Genomic DNA, 18855 nt, shown 5'->3' with positions numbered 1-18855 from the left:
AGATTTGATGGGAGACATTGTTAAAGATTGCCACAAGAAACATCAAGAACCCATATCTTTATATGTGCCAGATTTGGCTGGAGATATTGTCAAAGACTGTCACATTCAGTATCGGAGACGCATATCCATATATTTACCAGATTTGACTGGAAACATTGTCAAAGATTGCATCATAAAATATCTTAAACGCCTGTCTCAAAAGCTACCAGATTAGTCTATTTCCACTAATTCAAGGGCAATAATTCTGTCAATACTGATATGACATAATGCTAGTAATTAATTCTATTATTCAAAATGAAAACATGACAATACAAAGATGAATTTATAGTTTATTCAAACCATCTAATTGGCATGTATATTTATAAATGCTTAAAACCTGAAAAAGTAGTTTGCAACACAAACTTACACTGCAGCTATATTTGCGACACATACTTACACTGCCGCTATATATGCGACACAAACTTTCACTGTAGCTATATTTGCATTCCAGCTATATTTGCGACACAAACTTACAAGGCAGCTATATCATGTTATATAGAAACGGAAATACTAGAACGTATATAACAAACATCTTCAAAACATCTTCAAAACTACGGAATGGCGTTAGGGCCATCGCCTATGAATGTGTTGATCTTAAACGCGATAGTCGATAGTACGATGATGAAAACGCGAAATCATAAAAATACGATGGTGAAAACACGAAAGTACGATGATGAAAACGCGATAGTACGATGATGAAAACGCGACAGTACGATACTAAGATGATGAAAGCGCGATAAACTATCGTGTTTTCACCATCGTACTGTCGCCTTTTCAGCATCCTATTTTCGTGATTTCGTGTTTTCATCATCGTACTGTCGAGTATCGCGTTTCAGATCAAACCATTCATAGGCAATGGCCCTAACGGCATTCCGTACAAAACATCTATCAAGGCACAAACTGAAAATGATTACTGAAATCCTGTAGGAGTAGTTGGCAACACATACATCAATTTCCGTTTTTATTCGGAAATAGCGTAACGTTAATTACAAAACAGATTTTGAAAATATGAGTCTTGTATAAAAAACAGATAAAAAATATGAGTCTTAAATAAAAAAAAGATAAAAAAAAGAGTCTTGAACATCTTCATCCCATTTGCATGACAATTCCAAATCTGATTAGGATTCACTACACAGTGGCAAAAATACACATCCACATTATTATACACATTATATATTATAAGTAACATCTGAGCTAATATCAAATTTCGCCTGAAGCAAAGTTTTATCTCATCTGGTAAACATATGAATTGAAAGCTAGTTTTACAAAGTGCAACTTAAACTTGCCTATTTTACACTGTTTATGATTGTCAGAATGTAACTATTGATTCCAGAAACGATATAATTTTTTTAAAAATTTTACTGCAAGGACTCATACATGTTATTACACATATGAGATCAGGGAGATAATTTTTATCATTTAATTCCTGACTGGTATATTTGTGCTACTACTTGTATATTTGTATCTACATATTTTGTAAGTCATCAGCTGTTTTACAAAACTGTGAACTGTAACCGGCATGACTTGGCTCTGTATGTGAGGCAGTAAACATGCCTCTTTGGCCTTCTCCGCCTACAAACATAGGGCCCTCATCTTTGTATTTTTCCCCGCAAAGCCTACAAGGTAAAACTTCAAAACCTTTAAACTCCCGAGGATATTTTTGCCAAAATGACATAGGTCTGATGCCTGAAAATCAAAAGAAACGTGTAAGTTTACCACTTACAAAATCAACTCCAGTATTACAACGTCAAACTTTATATTCTGACATCCATCCTAAGTTATTACATACACTGCAAATATCTAGCTTCAGAAAAAGGTTGCAAAGTTCTATAAAAAGTTCTTACAATTGTTCAAATTCCATTTAACGAAACATATAATCAATCTTATGTTAAAGCTTTAGAACCTTCTTTTGTCACAACAACTGTCATAGGGACAGTCCGCTTGACTATAAATGAATGTGCTTGATTGTATTTGCTTAAGTATGATGATGTCTGTTAAAATAAAAGCACATACATTTACTGAAATTTCTTTTATGGCCTAAAAATCGCTGTCAATTTAGTTTCCATCCAGCTACGGATAAGTATAATTGTGCATGGAAGATTAACAAGTATTTGATAAAGTATAATATTTGGGAACATTACTCACTCAACAGCCAAGACATATGACACTTGTCCTGGAATGATTTCCTTCGACAAATGTCATTAAAAGTTGAGCAAACAAGACTCACCCTCCCATATGCCACATCGCCATCTGACAGCACAACTTCTACAAATATATTTTGAAGGACTTCAAAGGGTAGTTGAGTAATCTGAAAGATGTTTTATAATACAAAGAGCATTCTTAAGAATATCTGTCCATAAACAAATAAGCAACATATGTAACAACATCAAAAAATTGTATGTTGAATTTCAAAACTATTTCAAAAACCCTTTTGATATTTAATAGAAGAGTATTCATAGCCATTGACTTTTTTGGGAAATTAGGGCATACCTTTTGTGCAAATGTATTAGTTATTGGTTTTTAAAAATACACTTAAAAGAACATATAACTTTCTCGGAGGGTTCATCGTTGGTTTTCACGTCCGGGTCATTTCTTCTTTGTTTCTCTTTCTCGTCTTTGACCTTTTTACCTCGGGCCTTGCTTTTGTAAAGCCAAGGGTCAGCCGAAATTATCATTCCGGTTCGGCACCATATAGCTTAAACTGTGCAAGTGTGTCATAAAATCAAGCAATCAAAGCAATGATCTTCAACCTACCTTCAATCTATCATCTACAGATTTTCTTTCCTTGCCACTCTGTCTTTCCTAGCAATTGAATATAGCAAAAATCATATTTTTGAATTGAATCTTGAAAGTAAACAGTATTTAGTCCATTTTCATGGTTTCCGGTACTTTTACTTTTTTCAAGGTTCAGGAAAGACATTTTTTGTATAGATAAGGCGTACTTCTTGGTGGAGAAATAAGCAAACTTTACACGTGTCCAGTATTTATGCATAGTACATGTAATTAAACAATGTGAGAAACGCTCGAGTCGTTCAATTATTCCCATAAAACCAAAAAATCATCCTCAAGCCAAGGATAAATCACAGATCGGGGTTTTCTTCTTCTTTACTTACATGCATGGATTGACAATATCCGAAAAGACCTTCCTATTCTTTTAGCATGTACTAAGTCATTGTCTTTCCTAGGATGGGTACCAGAGTTCAATCCGTATCATGTTAGAAATATAATTCTAACACGCTTCACATCCCCCTATCAAACAAATAGAGCAGCCGAGTGCATTATTATGCGATATATGCACGGCATTAAAAAGGAATGCTTCTACGTCATGTGACGTCAGAAATGACGCCATTAAACATATTGACGTCATGAATTTATTCCTCCGCTCAATATAGTCCAGCATATTTACCATCATTCCTCTTTCTATAACCATGTTAGAATTTAAATAGATATCAATTTTTCGTGCGTTGTAGTATAATAATGCACGTTTTTTCGTTCAAATGCTTTGTAATTAATCACTCAGGCCTAACGGCCTTCGTGATTATATAACTGCGCATTTGAACTTGAACGTGCATTATTGTACAGCAATGCATTCAAAACTGAGATCTATTTCCTAAACAATCCACAGTCAAAGACCTGACATAGTTTTATAAATAGGACACAGAGCCAATATTCAATCTGGATCATTTTTAATGATTGAATTCATTCTGTTTTTAACGCAAAAGACCGGTTGCTTATTTTCCAACTCTGCAGAAACTATATAAAGCAGTGGACGCTTATTTTGGATATGCACTTAATTACTTGGTTCAACAAAACCGGCACAAGTGGCAACATGAATATTGTGATAAGGATGATTTCTCATCAAAAACAGTATACCTCGCACGAAGGGCAAACAAATTCTTCTTCTTCGTCATCTTCTGTTTTCCCGAGACATGTGGGATGGTACCACTTATCGCACACGTCACAGCACCAGTACTTTCTAAAATTTAATACAATATTTGAATAAAAATAACAATGATTTAATTTGATATCCTTAGTAGGCCATATTGTAAATATGATTTTTTATTATAAGGTTTCTGTATTCCTGGAAATAAATAGAACTACCATAAGAAGAACCTTTAACTGCTTTAATGATGTTATAAATGACATCATGTGATAGGCAAATGATACGTGCACAGAATAATGCACGTTTTGCTACATTGGGTATTTTCGGAAATAGCCGAGTGTTAAAATTTAACCTTTTACCTTGTATCTTCGGGCTTATTGCATACACAATATAATTTCCCAGTTCTTTTCGTTGGTAATGTACTAGTATATAGAAAGGATGAGCTCTTTCTCTGCAAAATATAACACTTTTTATTTATTTTCTTATATATAGTGGCAGTTCTGCATTCTTGATATTAACTTTGTCAGTCTGCAATAAACTTGAAACAGACGTTTGTCCAAACGAAAATGTTGGTTTCTAGAATATATTTCCGTCATGAATTTAGCAAAATCTTATAATTGTATTGCACATTCCCTTTCAGAAAATAATTGCACTTTTGGGAAATAATCATAGTTGCTGCCAAATATAGGGTCACAAAGTAGGCAAATTTTGTTATTTAATTTGCTACCAACTGTAACATAGACCAAATGTCGTCACATAGCAATTATTTTTCACAAGATACATGAATAAATTTAAATTATTGCTCTGAAGTGTATTTTATTGCATTCTTTAATTTTATAGAGCACTTATCACAATTTGGATTGACAAGTTTTACAATGGTAGAGCATTGAAGTGCATTTTTTATCAAGATGTTTTTCGAACCAATTAGGAGTCAGTGGAAGAACAAGCAAGAACTGTTTAAGCAAATTTTCAAAGAAAAGAACTTATTTTCAGGAAATTACACTTGTTTGTTAATGCTTTAAAAATTCTGGTGCTGAGATTCTTTTATCAATATTCATAAATATTGGAATTAAACAAAAGTCACTGAAATATTTACCTTTGGGCAGGGTTCTTCTCTCAGATTGTATGGCTTTTTCTGTAAAAATTTTTTTTCTTTTTTTTAAGTTTATACACTTACAAAGACTATTTCATGATAATATATTCTTCCTGTTATGATACATATTAGATCTTCAATGCATGAACCCATTCTAAAATATCAGTCACTCATAAATGCATGCTGGCTCTACAACATAACCAATTTAACTACAAGTAGCACCTATCAAGTGGACAAAAATATCCAAAATTAGCGAAAATGGCTGTGCAAAATTTTGGAAAACGTTTACACCTGTTTGAGCCTCTTTATTTTGCTAAAAATGGCCATAACTTGGTCAGCCTTTGTTCCTTTGTAATCAAATCGCTTTTTTTAAGAGTTGTAAGATCTAACAAATTTTGCATGCCCAAGACCACGCCGACCTCTATCCTTAATATCCCCGTAATTAGTCAAATTATAAATTTTCCGAACGGCAAGGTTGATTGAAAGAAGTCGTTAGTTGATAATACTAGTAAATATTTGATGACAACATGAAAAATACCTGTATTTCTCCCATATGATCCTCATTGTCGGATACACTGACCTCATCTGCTCTTGGTCCTGGAACATTTATAAGCATATAAAAGTAAGAGGTACTAGAAAAGTCAAACAAGAGCGGTCCATAAAACCGTCCGCTCGACTTTTCTCAGTGCTTGATAGAAAGATCAAGTGCTTCACAGAGAATACGTGCTGTCACTATTGTAACGTACTTTTGTCGCGGTGTCAGAATAGCTGTTTCAAAAATATGTCACACGATCTACTTCATACTTTATATATGCTAAGATAGATAGAATAACTTAGCATCAATATACAGCAACTGGTTTTAATTATAATACGACAACGCTTTATCTTTGTTTAATACTTCTTACATAATAATACTGCATATATATAACAGTGCAATTCTTTTTGCTCACAAAAATCCAAGTATTATTTCTCAAAAACTTGGACAAACACTAGAGTCTTGTTCTTCTTGGCTTGTAGATAACAAATTGTCACTTTATCTAGGAAAGACTGAATGTCTTATTTTTGGTTCCAAACGTAAACTAAAACAAGTTAAAGAGTTCAAAATTGTTTGTAATGGACATACTATTGAATCCACAAAATCTGTTAAATATCTAGGTTTAAATATTGATGATTCTTTGTCAGGTGAATCTATTGTTAATTGTATTCTTACAAAGGTGAATTCACGTCTTAAGTTTTTGTATAGGCAAACAAATGTTTTAGATTTTAGGACTAGAAAATATTTATGCTCAGCACTAATACAATGTCACCTTGATTATGCATGTTCTTCTTGGTACCCGAGCCTGAACAAGTGTTTTAAAAATAAGCCTTAAATTTGTCAAAATAAAATTGTTAGATTTATACACGGTATGGGACCTAGAGATAGTGTCAATAATGTTATTCTTGCTAATATGTCTTTACTAAATGTAGAAAACAGAAATAAGCAATTACGTCTTAATCATGTTTTTAAAATTGTTAATAACCAGTGCCCTTCATATATGATAGAAAATTTTATACCTGTTCGAGACATTCATTCTTATTCAACTCGGTCGAATCAGTACAATTTTAGGGTCCTAAGAAGTTATGGGAAAGATAATGTAACTTTTTTTCAAAAAGCAATTAATGATTGGAATTCTTTGCCAACATACATCAAAAAAATTAATAAGATAGCAAATTTCAAAAGCTCTGTGAAGGCCCATTTACTAGAACAGTTAGGTTAGTAAATCATAATTAAATCCACTAGTATGACTAGATATTGATCTCATTTTTATTGTTATCTTTTTAGCAAAATAATGGAAATACTAGTTTGATATTTTACGTAAATGACATCTTCCAGTTTCCAAAGTTTTGTATTTTTCAATGTTTTTGTGTTTTATATTGTATATCATAGTAAGTATATATCCAAGGACCCCATTGGAAATAAGCCTTCGGGCTTTCATGGGCAATCCGAGGTTATTACACACTACTCTATACATGTTTCCACTAACGTCCTTACATTTTATTAAACTAGTAAATTGATATCTAGTCAAAGGAAAGAAAGAGTTTTAGATTTTGTTTTTAGTTATAATATTTTATTATTTAATGAGCCATCTCTGATATTTATGTCTGACAAACTTCTGAAATATTTTATTACAATTGTGTCATCAGTTTTATATAAAATGCTAAAGTGTTTGTTTTATGTATACATGTATGTGTGTTTTAACCTGAATAAATATCTATCTATCTATCAACAACATTTAATACCTTATCATCAAAATACTTGCAGATTAGGTTTCAGCACTATTTCATAAGGTGCAATGTTAATTGATTTCAGGATTTCCTAAAATATAAGTCGACAACGCTTTTATCAAGTTTTGTTTCTTTGGTTTAATATTCCTTTTATTTAGGCGTAAAAATTATAACATGAAGTTCTCCAGCTCTTATTCGGGGAAAGTTGCTTATTAAAAGGTTAAATTCATATTCCACTGTGATTTAGGAGTCCTTCCTAAATACAAACTTTTGATGCCGTTTAGGATTTCATGAAAGGATTCCTGATAATCAGATTGCACCTAGGATTTGTCTATATTAGTCAATATGTTTTGTATTATACAAGCACTGAGGATGCAACGCTTTACCAATGTACATTTTAGTCATTTACCAATACTTTGTGTGAATATAAAACATATCCATGTGTACAATAATATTAGTGTCAGTCAAAAATATCATAATTACTTGAATTTACACAAAGATTATAACTTGAACTTACCAGAAATATATAACAAGTACACTGCCAGACACAGTCGAGCCACTTTGATATCTTTCTTACTCCAGAAGAAATTTAGTGCCCGATTTGCGAAGTAATTTATGGCAAACTGTAAGTATAAATTTGTTCTATCAGGTTTTAACTTAAAAAAGGTTAAAAATGGTCTGTAAAACAAACAACATTAACATTTCATCAATATCATTTTGAAGGCTTACTGAATACATCTTCATTTATAAATATATATACACAGTATTTTATTAACAGTATTTGCTCATACCTGGTATGCTTGTACAGTTTGTGGGGCACCAATGCCGTGCCTTCTCATAATTATATTTTTTGATACATTTTAAATTATTTCCAGATGTAAATAATTACGTTTTCCAAGGACATGATGGAGGCTTTGTGCTCTTTCCATATATGTTTCATAATTGTAACATTTACAAATGCATGTAGCGGGCATAAAATATTTCTTTACATATTTACCCATTTAAATAGACACTGCATAACAGTGCCTACAGCGGGACTGCTTATAATAAACAGATATGATAAACAATATATATATACTTTCAAAATGTATACTCCACAAAAGCTACCATCACGTTGTTTTGCATGAATGGTATCTGCTAATGTCCATTCTCCTGGAAGAACCGATTCCAGTCCAGCTTCAAATCTTTGTTTCAAGAAGTTACTGAAACAAACAAAGTATATTACTATGCCTCACTTTCATTTACAATGCATAACGGCCATAGACAATCGGTGAACAAATTGTAATGTCCAAAGCGCAGTTGTGCATCTTTCAGTAATGCTCACTGTGAATGGAGACAACAATCTATCATTATGAAACGCCAAAGTTGATTAGTTGTTGAAGTGGCATTGATGAAATGACGTATTGTACATCAACACACCTCAATTTAAAGAACTTGACCTATGCAGACGCCCACATAGATGTCAGTTGACAAGAATGAGTTTACCTTTGCCTTAATATGAAAGTAACTACATTGTATATAATTAGGAAATTTTACCGTTTCAAATTTGTAGGAGTAATTTGACAATGAATACATTTTATGATATAACCAAACATGTACTTATGTTTTGAGCAAAGGTTTAATCATGGTCGTCCAAAAATGAGGAGCAACCTAATAAGTAAACATTGAATGCAAACAAAACCAAAATATGACAAAAACTGCTTGAAACTAGAGGCTGTTTTCTAGAAAACATATTTCTCCACCACAAGCATTTTTTTATTGAAGGCACTAAAGCCCATAGTGATCAAGGACATAGAACCTTAGTGGAAAGTGTGACATATCACTTTAATATTTTTAAAAAAAGATGGAAAATGACATCAAATAAAGAAGGGAAGTAAAAGTTGTTGAACATCTGTGTGGTGGAGACATAAGTTAAAGCAAACAAAAATGGTCATAAAAGTGTAATATCAACTCAATGATAAATGTAACTTTTTAACATTTCACTAACAACCATTTAAGGATTATATCTTGTTCTTGAATTTGTAGTGTTCCAAGAGGATTCATGCATAATATTTGTCTCTTCTTTGGGCATATAATCTGAACACACATTGCATGTTTACAAAACTTATCAAAATATACTACATTTGTAAGAATAATGAGTGCTGCTTTTTGGTATACCATAACAGAACAGAACAAATCTTTTATTTCATCCAGTCACATACAGTACAGTATGTTGATATTTCGTAATACAATTCAATCATACTGCAATTGTTCTCGGTCAATATTTCGTTGTTAGCGTGAAATAACACAACCCTCAGCAAATTATAATACATTATACAAAATATAAGTAAATTTCAAAATTTAAAACCATACTTGCAATTACTTTATATAATTAATGTGCAAACAAAAATTAAATGATATCTCACTTTTAACACTGTTATTTATTCTTTGTTGTAAAATCTAATCAAGCATGTATATATCGGACGGAGAGCAGAAACCATAAGTCCCCTCTGGTAAAACCAGCAGGGGAATCAGCTGTACATTACGGAATACCGTTAGGGCCATCGTGGTTATACTTTCTGGTTCAGAGGGCAACAGTGTGATGACGACAGTACGACAGTGTGATGACGACAATGTGATAGTGCGATGATGACAATACGATAGCACTGTTGATTTGTCGTCATCCCATATTCAAAACCTTCAGCTTATTCGTCAGCAGTTTAGGACCTCCCTTCGGCAATAGTCGACAATGTGATAGCGCTACGACGACATTGTGACAATGTGATGGCGACAGTGCGATAATGCAATGACGACAATACGACAATCCGATGGCGATAATGCGATGACGACAGTATGACAATGTGACAGTGCGATGACAACAATGCGATGGCGACAGTGCGATAACACTGTCGCCATGTCGTCATTGTACTATCGTGTTATCGCATTCTCGACATCGCACTGTCGTACTGTCGTCATCGCACTGTCGCATTATCGCCCTCTGTATTTTAACCTATAACCACGATGGCCCTAACCGCATTCCGTAGAATATTCACTAGTAATATTTCTATGAATATGTTTACTTACAATCAGACACCAATGACACCCTGCCTGGTTATATGCACCAATTAAACAATCAAACGTGAGCAAAGAAGACTGAAATCGTAAATGAACAATATGGTTGTATTTATAGCCAGACTGCATCGATTAAAAAATACCGATATTGTCCAATTTATATAGGATATTCAGAGTTTAGTTTCACACCGACTCCTGCTCAATAAATAATCTTTATTAAATATGTTGATGAAATAAGCTTTTACATATTCATGTTAGTTAAGGTGTTTATTCAACACCATGTCACTGCATGTATACTTGTTATAAGTTAAAGTGTAATCTGTATATCAAATATAATGTCACTTTAGTCTGCATGTATACATATACAACAAATACTTTGTTATTCTATTTGTACATTGACTACATTCTATAAATTTATCGATGTTGATATAAATATTTATTGGATAAACCACGGTCAATTATTGTCTGACAAAGTTTTATAGACCGGACACACAAACTACATGAAACTAAAATTAAAGCATTCAACATAGTCATCTTTCTCATTTATATTTCTGAGCCAGAAATTATTGTTTATGACTTACCGTTCGTCTAAGACAATGATGTATTTGCTGTTGGCCCTCGAATATAGCAGTCATGGAAATGCAGTCAATATGGCTGACACTCGGGTATCTAGAGGTAATTTCATGGAGGTACGAATCAATCACCTAGAAAAGCATAATTATGTCGTATTTTATGAATAGTAATCATAATTTGCAATTAACATCTCTTTGTCACAGGGTGAGAAAAATGTGCAGCCTGACCGGGACTCGAACTCGAGACCCTCGGAATACCGTACCGCGGCTCTACCGACTGAGCTAACCGGCCGCTTACACATCTTCTCCCCTAAATAGTGCACAGTTCTGAACCGTGACATCTTTGAACACTATATAACGTGTATGAACTGTGCAAGAACAAAATTATATGAGGGCATTTATAGATAAATAGATTGATAGATAAATTAAATAATTTATTAAGAGAGAGAGGAGAGAGAGGAGGGAGAGAGGGAGAGAGAGAGAGAGAGATATTTTTACCTCGTCTGATAAGAGTCCATATATACATCTTATTGAGTTTGTTGTAATGACAAAAGGTCATATGCTACGTTGTGGGATTTCCATAGAGTCAACATCCCAAATACGTTTCACCTCTACAAATATAAATAAATTTTAAAAAAAGTTTTTAAAAAATTAATGATATTAAACATGTTAGTATTTAGGCCTAAAAAGGTCAGTCTGGTCATCAAGTAAGACTATATAACTTGCAGCTTGCAGGCCTTTGATTTTCTTGGGAAATAGATGGTGGTTCTAGTGAAATAACAGATTATAAAAGGTGAAATTCCTCCTTTAGTGTGCTATCTAAACACACTTTGCTTTTGTGAAATAATATTCAATTATTTCCCTTAAAAATAATGAGATATTTTCTCCACATATCACACACAAAAATCAAAATTACAAATAATGTACTAGAATAATTCATTTTCTTCAATGGATTGACACTATAATTACCATTCATTAGATCTGGGTGATCATCATATATAAAGACTTCAGGCAAATTTGGTACACTTTCAGCATGATGCATATTGTCCACTTGTAACATGTCTTTTAGATCACCACAACAAACCTCTGAAATTCAAACATAAGTCATGTGATAGACAGATTATAAAAGGAAAAATTCCTTCTTAAATGAGCTGTCTAAACACACTTTGCTTTTGTGAAATAATGTTAAATGACATCCCTTAATAATAATTAGATATTTCTCTCTAACACTTATGTAACAAATATATTTCACACAAAAAATCCAAATTACATATGAGGTAAAAGAATTCATTTTCTTCAATGGATTGACACTATAATTACCATTATTTAGATCTGGATGATCATCATATATAAAGTCATCAGGCAAATTTGGTACACTTTCAGTATGATGTAACATGTCTTTTAGATCATCTCAGCAAACCTCTGAAATTCAATCATAAGGCCTGTGATACACAAAAATAATTCCATGTATTTTCTCAAATACCTGAATTGTGAGTGTCATAAATGTGAAATCTTTTTTTGTGTTGTAAATTGATGATTCATTATGATGTTCTTGTTGATGAAACTCTAATAAGATATCTTATCTAATATACTTTATTGAATACTTACTCCACTTACTGATTTTAACTTATTTGGTAATGATGTACATTTTGAAGTACGTGTATTAACAGTCAATTTAGTGACAGATACGTTGAATATTGCGTTCCTAAATACGGCAATGCAATGCAAAAAATTCATCCGAGAAACTCAAAAATATATTTCCCTTCATCAAACGAAATTAAAAAATATGTCTCAATTTGCTATGTACTGAAAATTAACCATCTTCTAACTGGTAAGACCATACTTTTTGCTCTATTACATCATAGAGTTCGTGCGTGCGTGTGTTGGTGTGGGTGTGTGTGTGTGTGGCATCAAGCCAAAATTCGTTATTAATTCAACATTGCATCAGTGCGATCAATAATAATTGCTATATAGGTTATCGTATTCACTTTCATATTTATTTGGCTTTTAGTTACAACAAATCAAATTTCAGTGAATGCTTTCCATTTTATGTATGTAGCTCAGCTTTATATCAGACAGCCAGCTGATTCATTCAAGTAATTGTTACAGCTTCATAGTTTTACCGGTAGTAGAAAAGACTAGAAATACACCACCTTTGTTGAGTGATTTCATTTTCCGGTGTTGTTTCCTTTCCTTTCTCTTAGCAGATCGTTTTGGCAGAGGCAATAACGGCAGACTTTCATGGTCTGTATTCCTGCGTACTATGTCCATCACTTGTTCTTTTAACAACCCCAAGCTTGATTTGTCATAAATATTGAAAGTCAAGTCTGACAACAGTTTTATAGCTTGCATTGCATGTATTTGTAATGTTTTCACGGACACTAAAATATAACAACATTCAAATTAGATAAACATGTAGTTGGTTGAGCGATAAATCAATAATCTAAATTTAGATCGGTTGGGTGAAGAAATGATTATGAAATTCACAGAATAACTATTTCTTCTCTTTGTTAACTACAATGCATCCTTGAACAAAACAATACATAAACATTTCATATATTAAATGACGTTTGGCGTTCATTTTGATATGCACCTGCATAACATGGTTATGAACAAGATTCCTTTTGAAGGTAAAAATAATTAAGATCTGTATTAGTTGAAACAATGGCAAACACATATTTACATCGACAACATGTTTATATTACTGGCGTCAATTCTCCACATGATCATTTTTGTTGTGTTTTACCCTAATGTGTCAGGAGACAAGTAATCAGGGATATTTTTCCCGCTGAAAGAATTTTCTATTCCCCTGAAACAAGAAAGTACTGTATCCTGTATTTCTTGCTAAATGATAATGATTCTTGAAATTACCATTTTCTATTTCATCCACTTCATCGTCACATATGTCACGATGTTCATCCAAATCAGTGGTTTCCGCCTGACATGGCCTGTCCTCATTTGAAATATCTTCTAAAATATCAGATAATTTTTATTTGAAGCGAGATAAAGGTTGAGAAGAAGAATGACTGATTGTTAGTCTAATATGATCTGAGTTTTTCTGCAACACAGAGAGTACAAAGCTAATTATAGTTTAACATGCGATAAAATATATTAAAATGTTTAAAAAATTTGCGCTGAAAAATCGTGCAGTCGGTGCATGCTATTATTTTTACTTTAACATACCAGTTCAATCAATAAAAACAAAAGATTTTCTCAAGCTTTCGACGTTAAAGTCTTCTTCAGAATGACGTAACGTCCGTTTAACTATATAGTACGCTAAACGGAATGTGGCGTTAATGCGGAACTAAAACTTTCTCAAACAAATACAGAATCTTTCATGAACATTAATACAGCAATATACAATAAATTATAAATAGAATATGGATCTGTGCATACTAAAATTCTCATAAGTAATGATAATGAAAAAAACCTTCATATGAGAAAAACATACTACACATGTATATGTATATTGGCCCAATTATATGCTTAAAGATGACAAAGTTATACATTGTACAAAACTTTTGCATTCATACCATTAGGAGATAAAGTTTTCTTTTCTCATATCAAAGTTTTGTATTAGTTTTACTAAGCTTACTTCCGCAGCCAAATGTAGTGCCAATATGATTTGTCGACTCAATTGTTCTTTTTAATATTATTTGAACATTATTAGACTCGAAATAATAAACATGGTTCTATTCTTCGTCTATGAATAAAACATGAAAGTTTGTTTTCACAGATAAATTACATCACTCGTGCTATGCATCCGTGATGTAATTCATGCACACAAAACTTGTGCCCATATTTTATTCCGTGTCTCCAGCATAGGAACATGTTTATTATTTCTTAATTACTATATCTCTTCATGTTCTTTATTAAATATCGTCCATACATTCCATGTTGATGATCTTAACTTAAAATCACGTTTACATGTATAAAATAAGATAACTTAATTATATTACATGCATTGTCAAGGGTCATTATGGTTTGTGAAAAACTACAGATGTCCAACAAATTCCCTTTACCATTAATTACGGAAAGTGTATGTAATCAAGCCATAATTTCTGTGACCTATTAAAACTTACCTATTACACGAGTTTGACTCCCTTTTATTATGTTGATCTTTTTAATGAATTTCTAATTAGCATAAGCTGATTTACATATCTTATCCAGGAAACCCTGTCTGGCACCCAATTGCCAGATAAGTCGTGCATGCATGTGCTTTCAAGTGCTTGTGAAAGATTGAATGGAGTGAACGATAATTACCATCAACAGTGCAGTACACAGACTGCAAATATACGTCACTCAGTTGAGACCACTGTATCATCCCAGTTTGGTCATTAGTTAAAGCTGCGAGCAAGTGCTCACATGGCATCTGAAATTTATACCATGTGTCACAGTCGCAGCTAGGCATTTCTTGGCATGATCCCAGAGAAACTGTATAGCTCTTTGCGTCTGACACAATAATGAACCTTCCGTTGTTTTCCTTTATGTTGTTTCTGGAAAATAAATCCTTTTATCAAACTTGGCTTGGCAATGCCACATTTTCAATGTGTCACATACAATTTATTTTTCTTTTCCTGTATAATAAATTGGAAAAGTTTTCAGCTATAACATGTATATTGATGATGAAAATAAGTAATCAAGAGTTGGTTGACGTACTATACACATATATATCCCCTCTGTCTCAAAATAAATCTTAGTATATTTTATATACACACAGAATAAAGGAGAATTAGTATTCAAGCTATCCAAATAAACAACATAAGAATTTTATAAAAAACACTCCAAATTTGAATCGTCCTTGCTTAACTATCCTGCCAAAAAATTTCTCATACGAAAGTGTGTCAGTGGCATACTGCACTGTGATTTTTGTTAAACAACAAGAAACTGTAAGGAGATAGATCTTATTGTGCAAATGTGCTTTGCATAAAAGTAACTGCGCCTTGCCTAATTTTTGAGTTATTGTCATATGTTCAACTTTTCCGGGGAGATAACTCTGAAACTACAACACATAACAACCATAAGTAGTTTCTCTGTGTCCAAAACCTGTTTGCGAAGCATCACCTGGTTCAGCCTCCTAATTTGTATTTTGATTATGTACCCCATGTCCATATGCAACCTTCGTAAAAACTCAAACAATATAATAATTATAGCAGGTGCGAAAAAACTCAACTGTTATATATCAATCGTGAAAAAAAATTAACTGCTATATATCAATACAGTTTTCAAAGTATCGAGTATAATGTAGACACTCACTAAAAGATGTTTCATGCTTAATATCTTAACTCTATATAATTGGTTTTTTTCAAAGAAGATTTTTTAATTTTTGCTATACACATATAAGGAAAATCAATGACCCCCGGGGCGGTGCCAATTTTGACCCCAGGGCTTTTATTTGAACAAACTTCGTAGACACCTATTAGAACATGTTTGATGCTAAATATCTTAGCCATAGCTCTTTGAGTTCTTGAAAAGAAGATTTTTAAGTTTTTACTATACGCATTTAGGGAAAATCAATGACCCCCTGGGGCGGGGCCAATTTTGACCCCAGGGCTTTTATTTGAACAAACTTGGTAGACACTTTTTGTGTCGATTGTAAATCGACACAAAGGTATAACCACCCATCTACCGGACTATTTCTTATTGCAAACCGAATTTCGTTGACAAAAAAAAATAGTTCCGTATGTTCGGTTACAAGTTAGAAAATCCATTCATGCATTGAATATAGAAGGGGTTGTCATACATTTATAATTGTATTAAAGTATTGAAAGTTAAAATTACAATTTAGTTTAAATTTGTACTGTACGCAGAAATTATATAACAACAACAACAACAACTTTTATTAGCAAATATCGACAAAAACTTGCCTTTGGCTAATGAACAGAAAAAATACTTCAAATATTGATCATATATACGGTAATGTAACGATTCGCCACACTAACGATTCGCCACATAACGATTCGACACAGAGTAATAACGATTCGCCACAGTTAAATAACGATTCGCCACGTGTTCAAATACAAACTTTTTCACACCTGTTTTGAAACTGTTGACGGAAAACTTTTTTCCATTTTATATTTCATTTGTAAATTACATAAATTAATATCACTTATTACACATTTTATTGAATAAAAACACATGAAAACCAAACATTTTATTAACAAAATTACATAACACATTTTATAACTTTGTTATTTATATAAACTGGAAAAATATACTTATACGTATATTTAGTTTGTCTTGTAATTTGTCTTTGAATTTCTGAATATATATTTAAATGACATTATGATTATGTTTGTAATGTTTTGTATACACGGACAATCTTTAAATATGACATTTTTTCTTCATTGCCTACTTAAGTTTTAGCCATTCCTACAATTAGAAGAACTTCATACGAATACAAACAGAACGTGCAAAGCGCTTTACAACATAAATATTACTATTGCAAACTTTTGGAAAGAATTTGAATTTGACCATCTTTTGAATTTTCTTATGAAAAAAAAATCTTGAAAGATTTTTTTTCAGCATTCTAAAGGATTTGAAAGTTAACTAATCCCGTTTGCGTCTACAGCTTTCTATTTCTATTTAAAAGTATTAAATTGTAATGGCTAAAGTTATAAAAATAGATAAAAAAAATGTCTACAAATTTATGTGGGTATTTTATCTTTATTTATTAATATTATTGTTTAATGTCATTTAATAATGTACTGGAAATAGAATTATTAATGTCATAGATGCATATGGTCTACGAAATAGTGTAGTCTCAAGGACTACTAATCAATGGATAATTACCCGAGAACATCTTTGGTAGCCTTAATGTTTTATGTGACATAAATCAATTCAACTTAAAAGACATAATGTTCTAAGTCACATTGAACACTTTCAATTTTAACAATTTTTGAAATATTTAATTAAGCTATTTAAACCCTCTAAATCGCTCAATTTTCTTTTGTAAACAAACACAAGCTTAATTGCCGCATTGTTTTGAAATCTGCTCTCATTGTGAGATAATTAAAGGATTATTTCGGCGTTAATTAAATATTTCTACAACAATCCTACGGTAATTGGCTTGTTTAAAGGTGTGACAAATGTTTTACATATGCGTTCTTTAATCAGTTATCGTAAATCAATTTTCGTAATGAACACATGTTTTTGCAATACTTTTTTAAATATTTGACACATATATATATAAATATGAAATATATAGATAGATAGATAGATAGATAGATAGATAGATAGTTTATTCACATAAGACGTGTACAAAATGCACATGGTCACAAAATACATACGTTCAAATATAATTAAACATCACGTAATCATCAAAGTTTACATTATTTAGTAGGAAAGTGTCATACAATATGATGCAAATACATCTTTGGACTGTAATGACAATACATGCAGAATAAAAGGAAATAAAGTAATTTTAATAACAAGATAACATTTTTATAATTACGCCTGAAAATTAGGTTGATTTAATTCCCAGCGTTTTAAATGCTTGTGATATATAATTTCCCAAATTTAACAAGACTTTTTTTTAACTCAATACATCTATAAATTTGTACATGTTTGGGTTTTTAACATAATATTTTGGTATGAATTTGTTTCTCAGTTCGGAATACTTTTTGCATGTGATTATTAAATGAAATTCGTCTTCTATGTCATTACCACAGGAATAACATAATCTTTAATTTCTTGGTTTGTCGAATACGCCCATGTCTGAAAGATTCTATGTATATAACTTATGCGACGACACTCGCAATCTAATCATACTCTTATAAATTTTTTAAAACGAATGTATTTTAATTAAGTTAACAGATATATCATAGCTAGGTTTTAAATGTATTAAAAGGATTTCAATGTTTCATTTTTCTCAATATCTCCAAATAGTTTCTGTAAGGCACAATCCGTTACTGTTTTCTTGAATAAATTTACAAATAATTTGAAATTTATGT

The 18855-nt window shown here is 32.0% G+C and overlaps 1 protein-coding gene across 2 annotated transcripts; it reads right to left on the bottom strand.

Annotated features, from left to right (window-relative positions):
- Positions 1-313: 313 nt before the first annotated feature.
- LOC132731759 (uncharacterized) lies at positions 314-15680 on the bottom strand. 2 transcript variants are annotated; one of them, XM_060718011.1, is made up of 11 exons: positions 10913-11037; positions 10344-10412; positions 8359-8482; positions 7798-7903; positions 5554-5612; positions 5019-5057; positions 4282-4373; positions 3913-4015; positions 2794-2841; positions 2185-2347; positions 314-1725 (listed from the first exon to the last, which is right to left on the bottom strand). In XM_060718011.1, the coding sequence occupies exons 5-11, from the start codon at positions 5566-5568 to the stop codon at positions 1505-1507; spliced, it is 681 nt and encodes a 226-aa protein (XP_060573994.1). In that variant the 5' UTR covers positions 5569-5612; positions 7798-7903; positions 8359-8482; positions 10344-10412; positions 10913-11037; the 3' UTR covers positions 314-1504. The 2 variants fall into 2 exon arrangements, 1 of the variants encoding a protein (XP_060573994.1); XR_009625926.1 differs by lacking the exons at positions 314-1725; positions 2794-2841; positions 3913-4015; ... (1 more) ...; positions 5019-5057; positions 5554-5612 and adding exons at positions 11402-11514; positions 11873-11989; positions 13057-13284; positions 13775-13873; positions 15167-15680 and having other exon boundaries at positions 2212-2347; positions 10913-11035.
- Positions 15681-18855: the final 3175 nt, after the last annotated feature.

Source organism: Ruditapes philippinarum, unplaced genomic scaffold, assembly GCF_026571515.1.
Source record: "Ruditapes philippinarum isolate M1 unplaced genomic scaffold, ASM2657151v2 ctg1640_1_1_1_1, whole genome shotgun sequence".
Classification (NCBI taxonomy): domain Eukaryota; kingdom Metazoa; phylum Mollusca; class Bivalvia; order Venerida; family Veneridae; genus Ruditapes; species Ruditapes philippinarum.
Note: the sequence above shows the minus strand (reverse complement) of the source record. Positions and strands in the feature narration are given on the sequence as shown.

What these genes read in the sequence shown, in the direction of transcription:
- LOC132731759 (XM_060718011.1), bottom strand. An exon ending in CTGTAGATGATAGATTGAAG is followed by an intron (nt 2,348 to 2,793) that starts GTAGGTTGAAGA and finishes AACATCTTTCAG; the next exon opens with ATTACTCAACTACCCTTTGA. An exon ending in TCATATGTCTTGGCTGTTGA is followed by an intron (nt 1,726 to 2,184) that starts GTGAGTAATGTT and finishes TTTGATTTTCAG; the next exon opens with GCATCAGACCTATGTCATTT.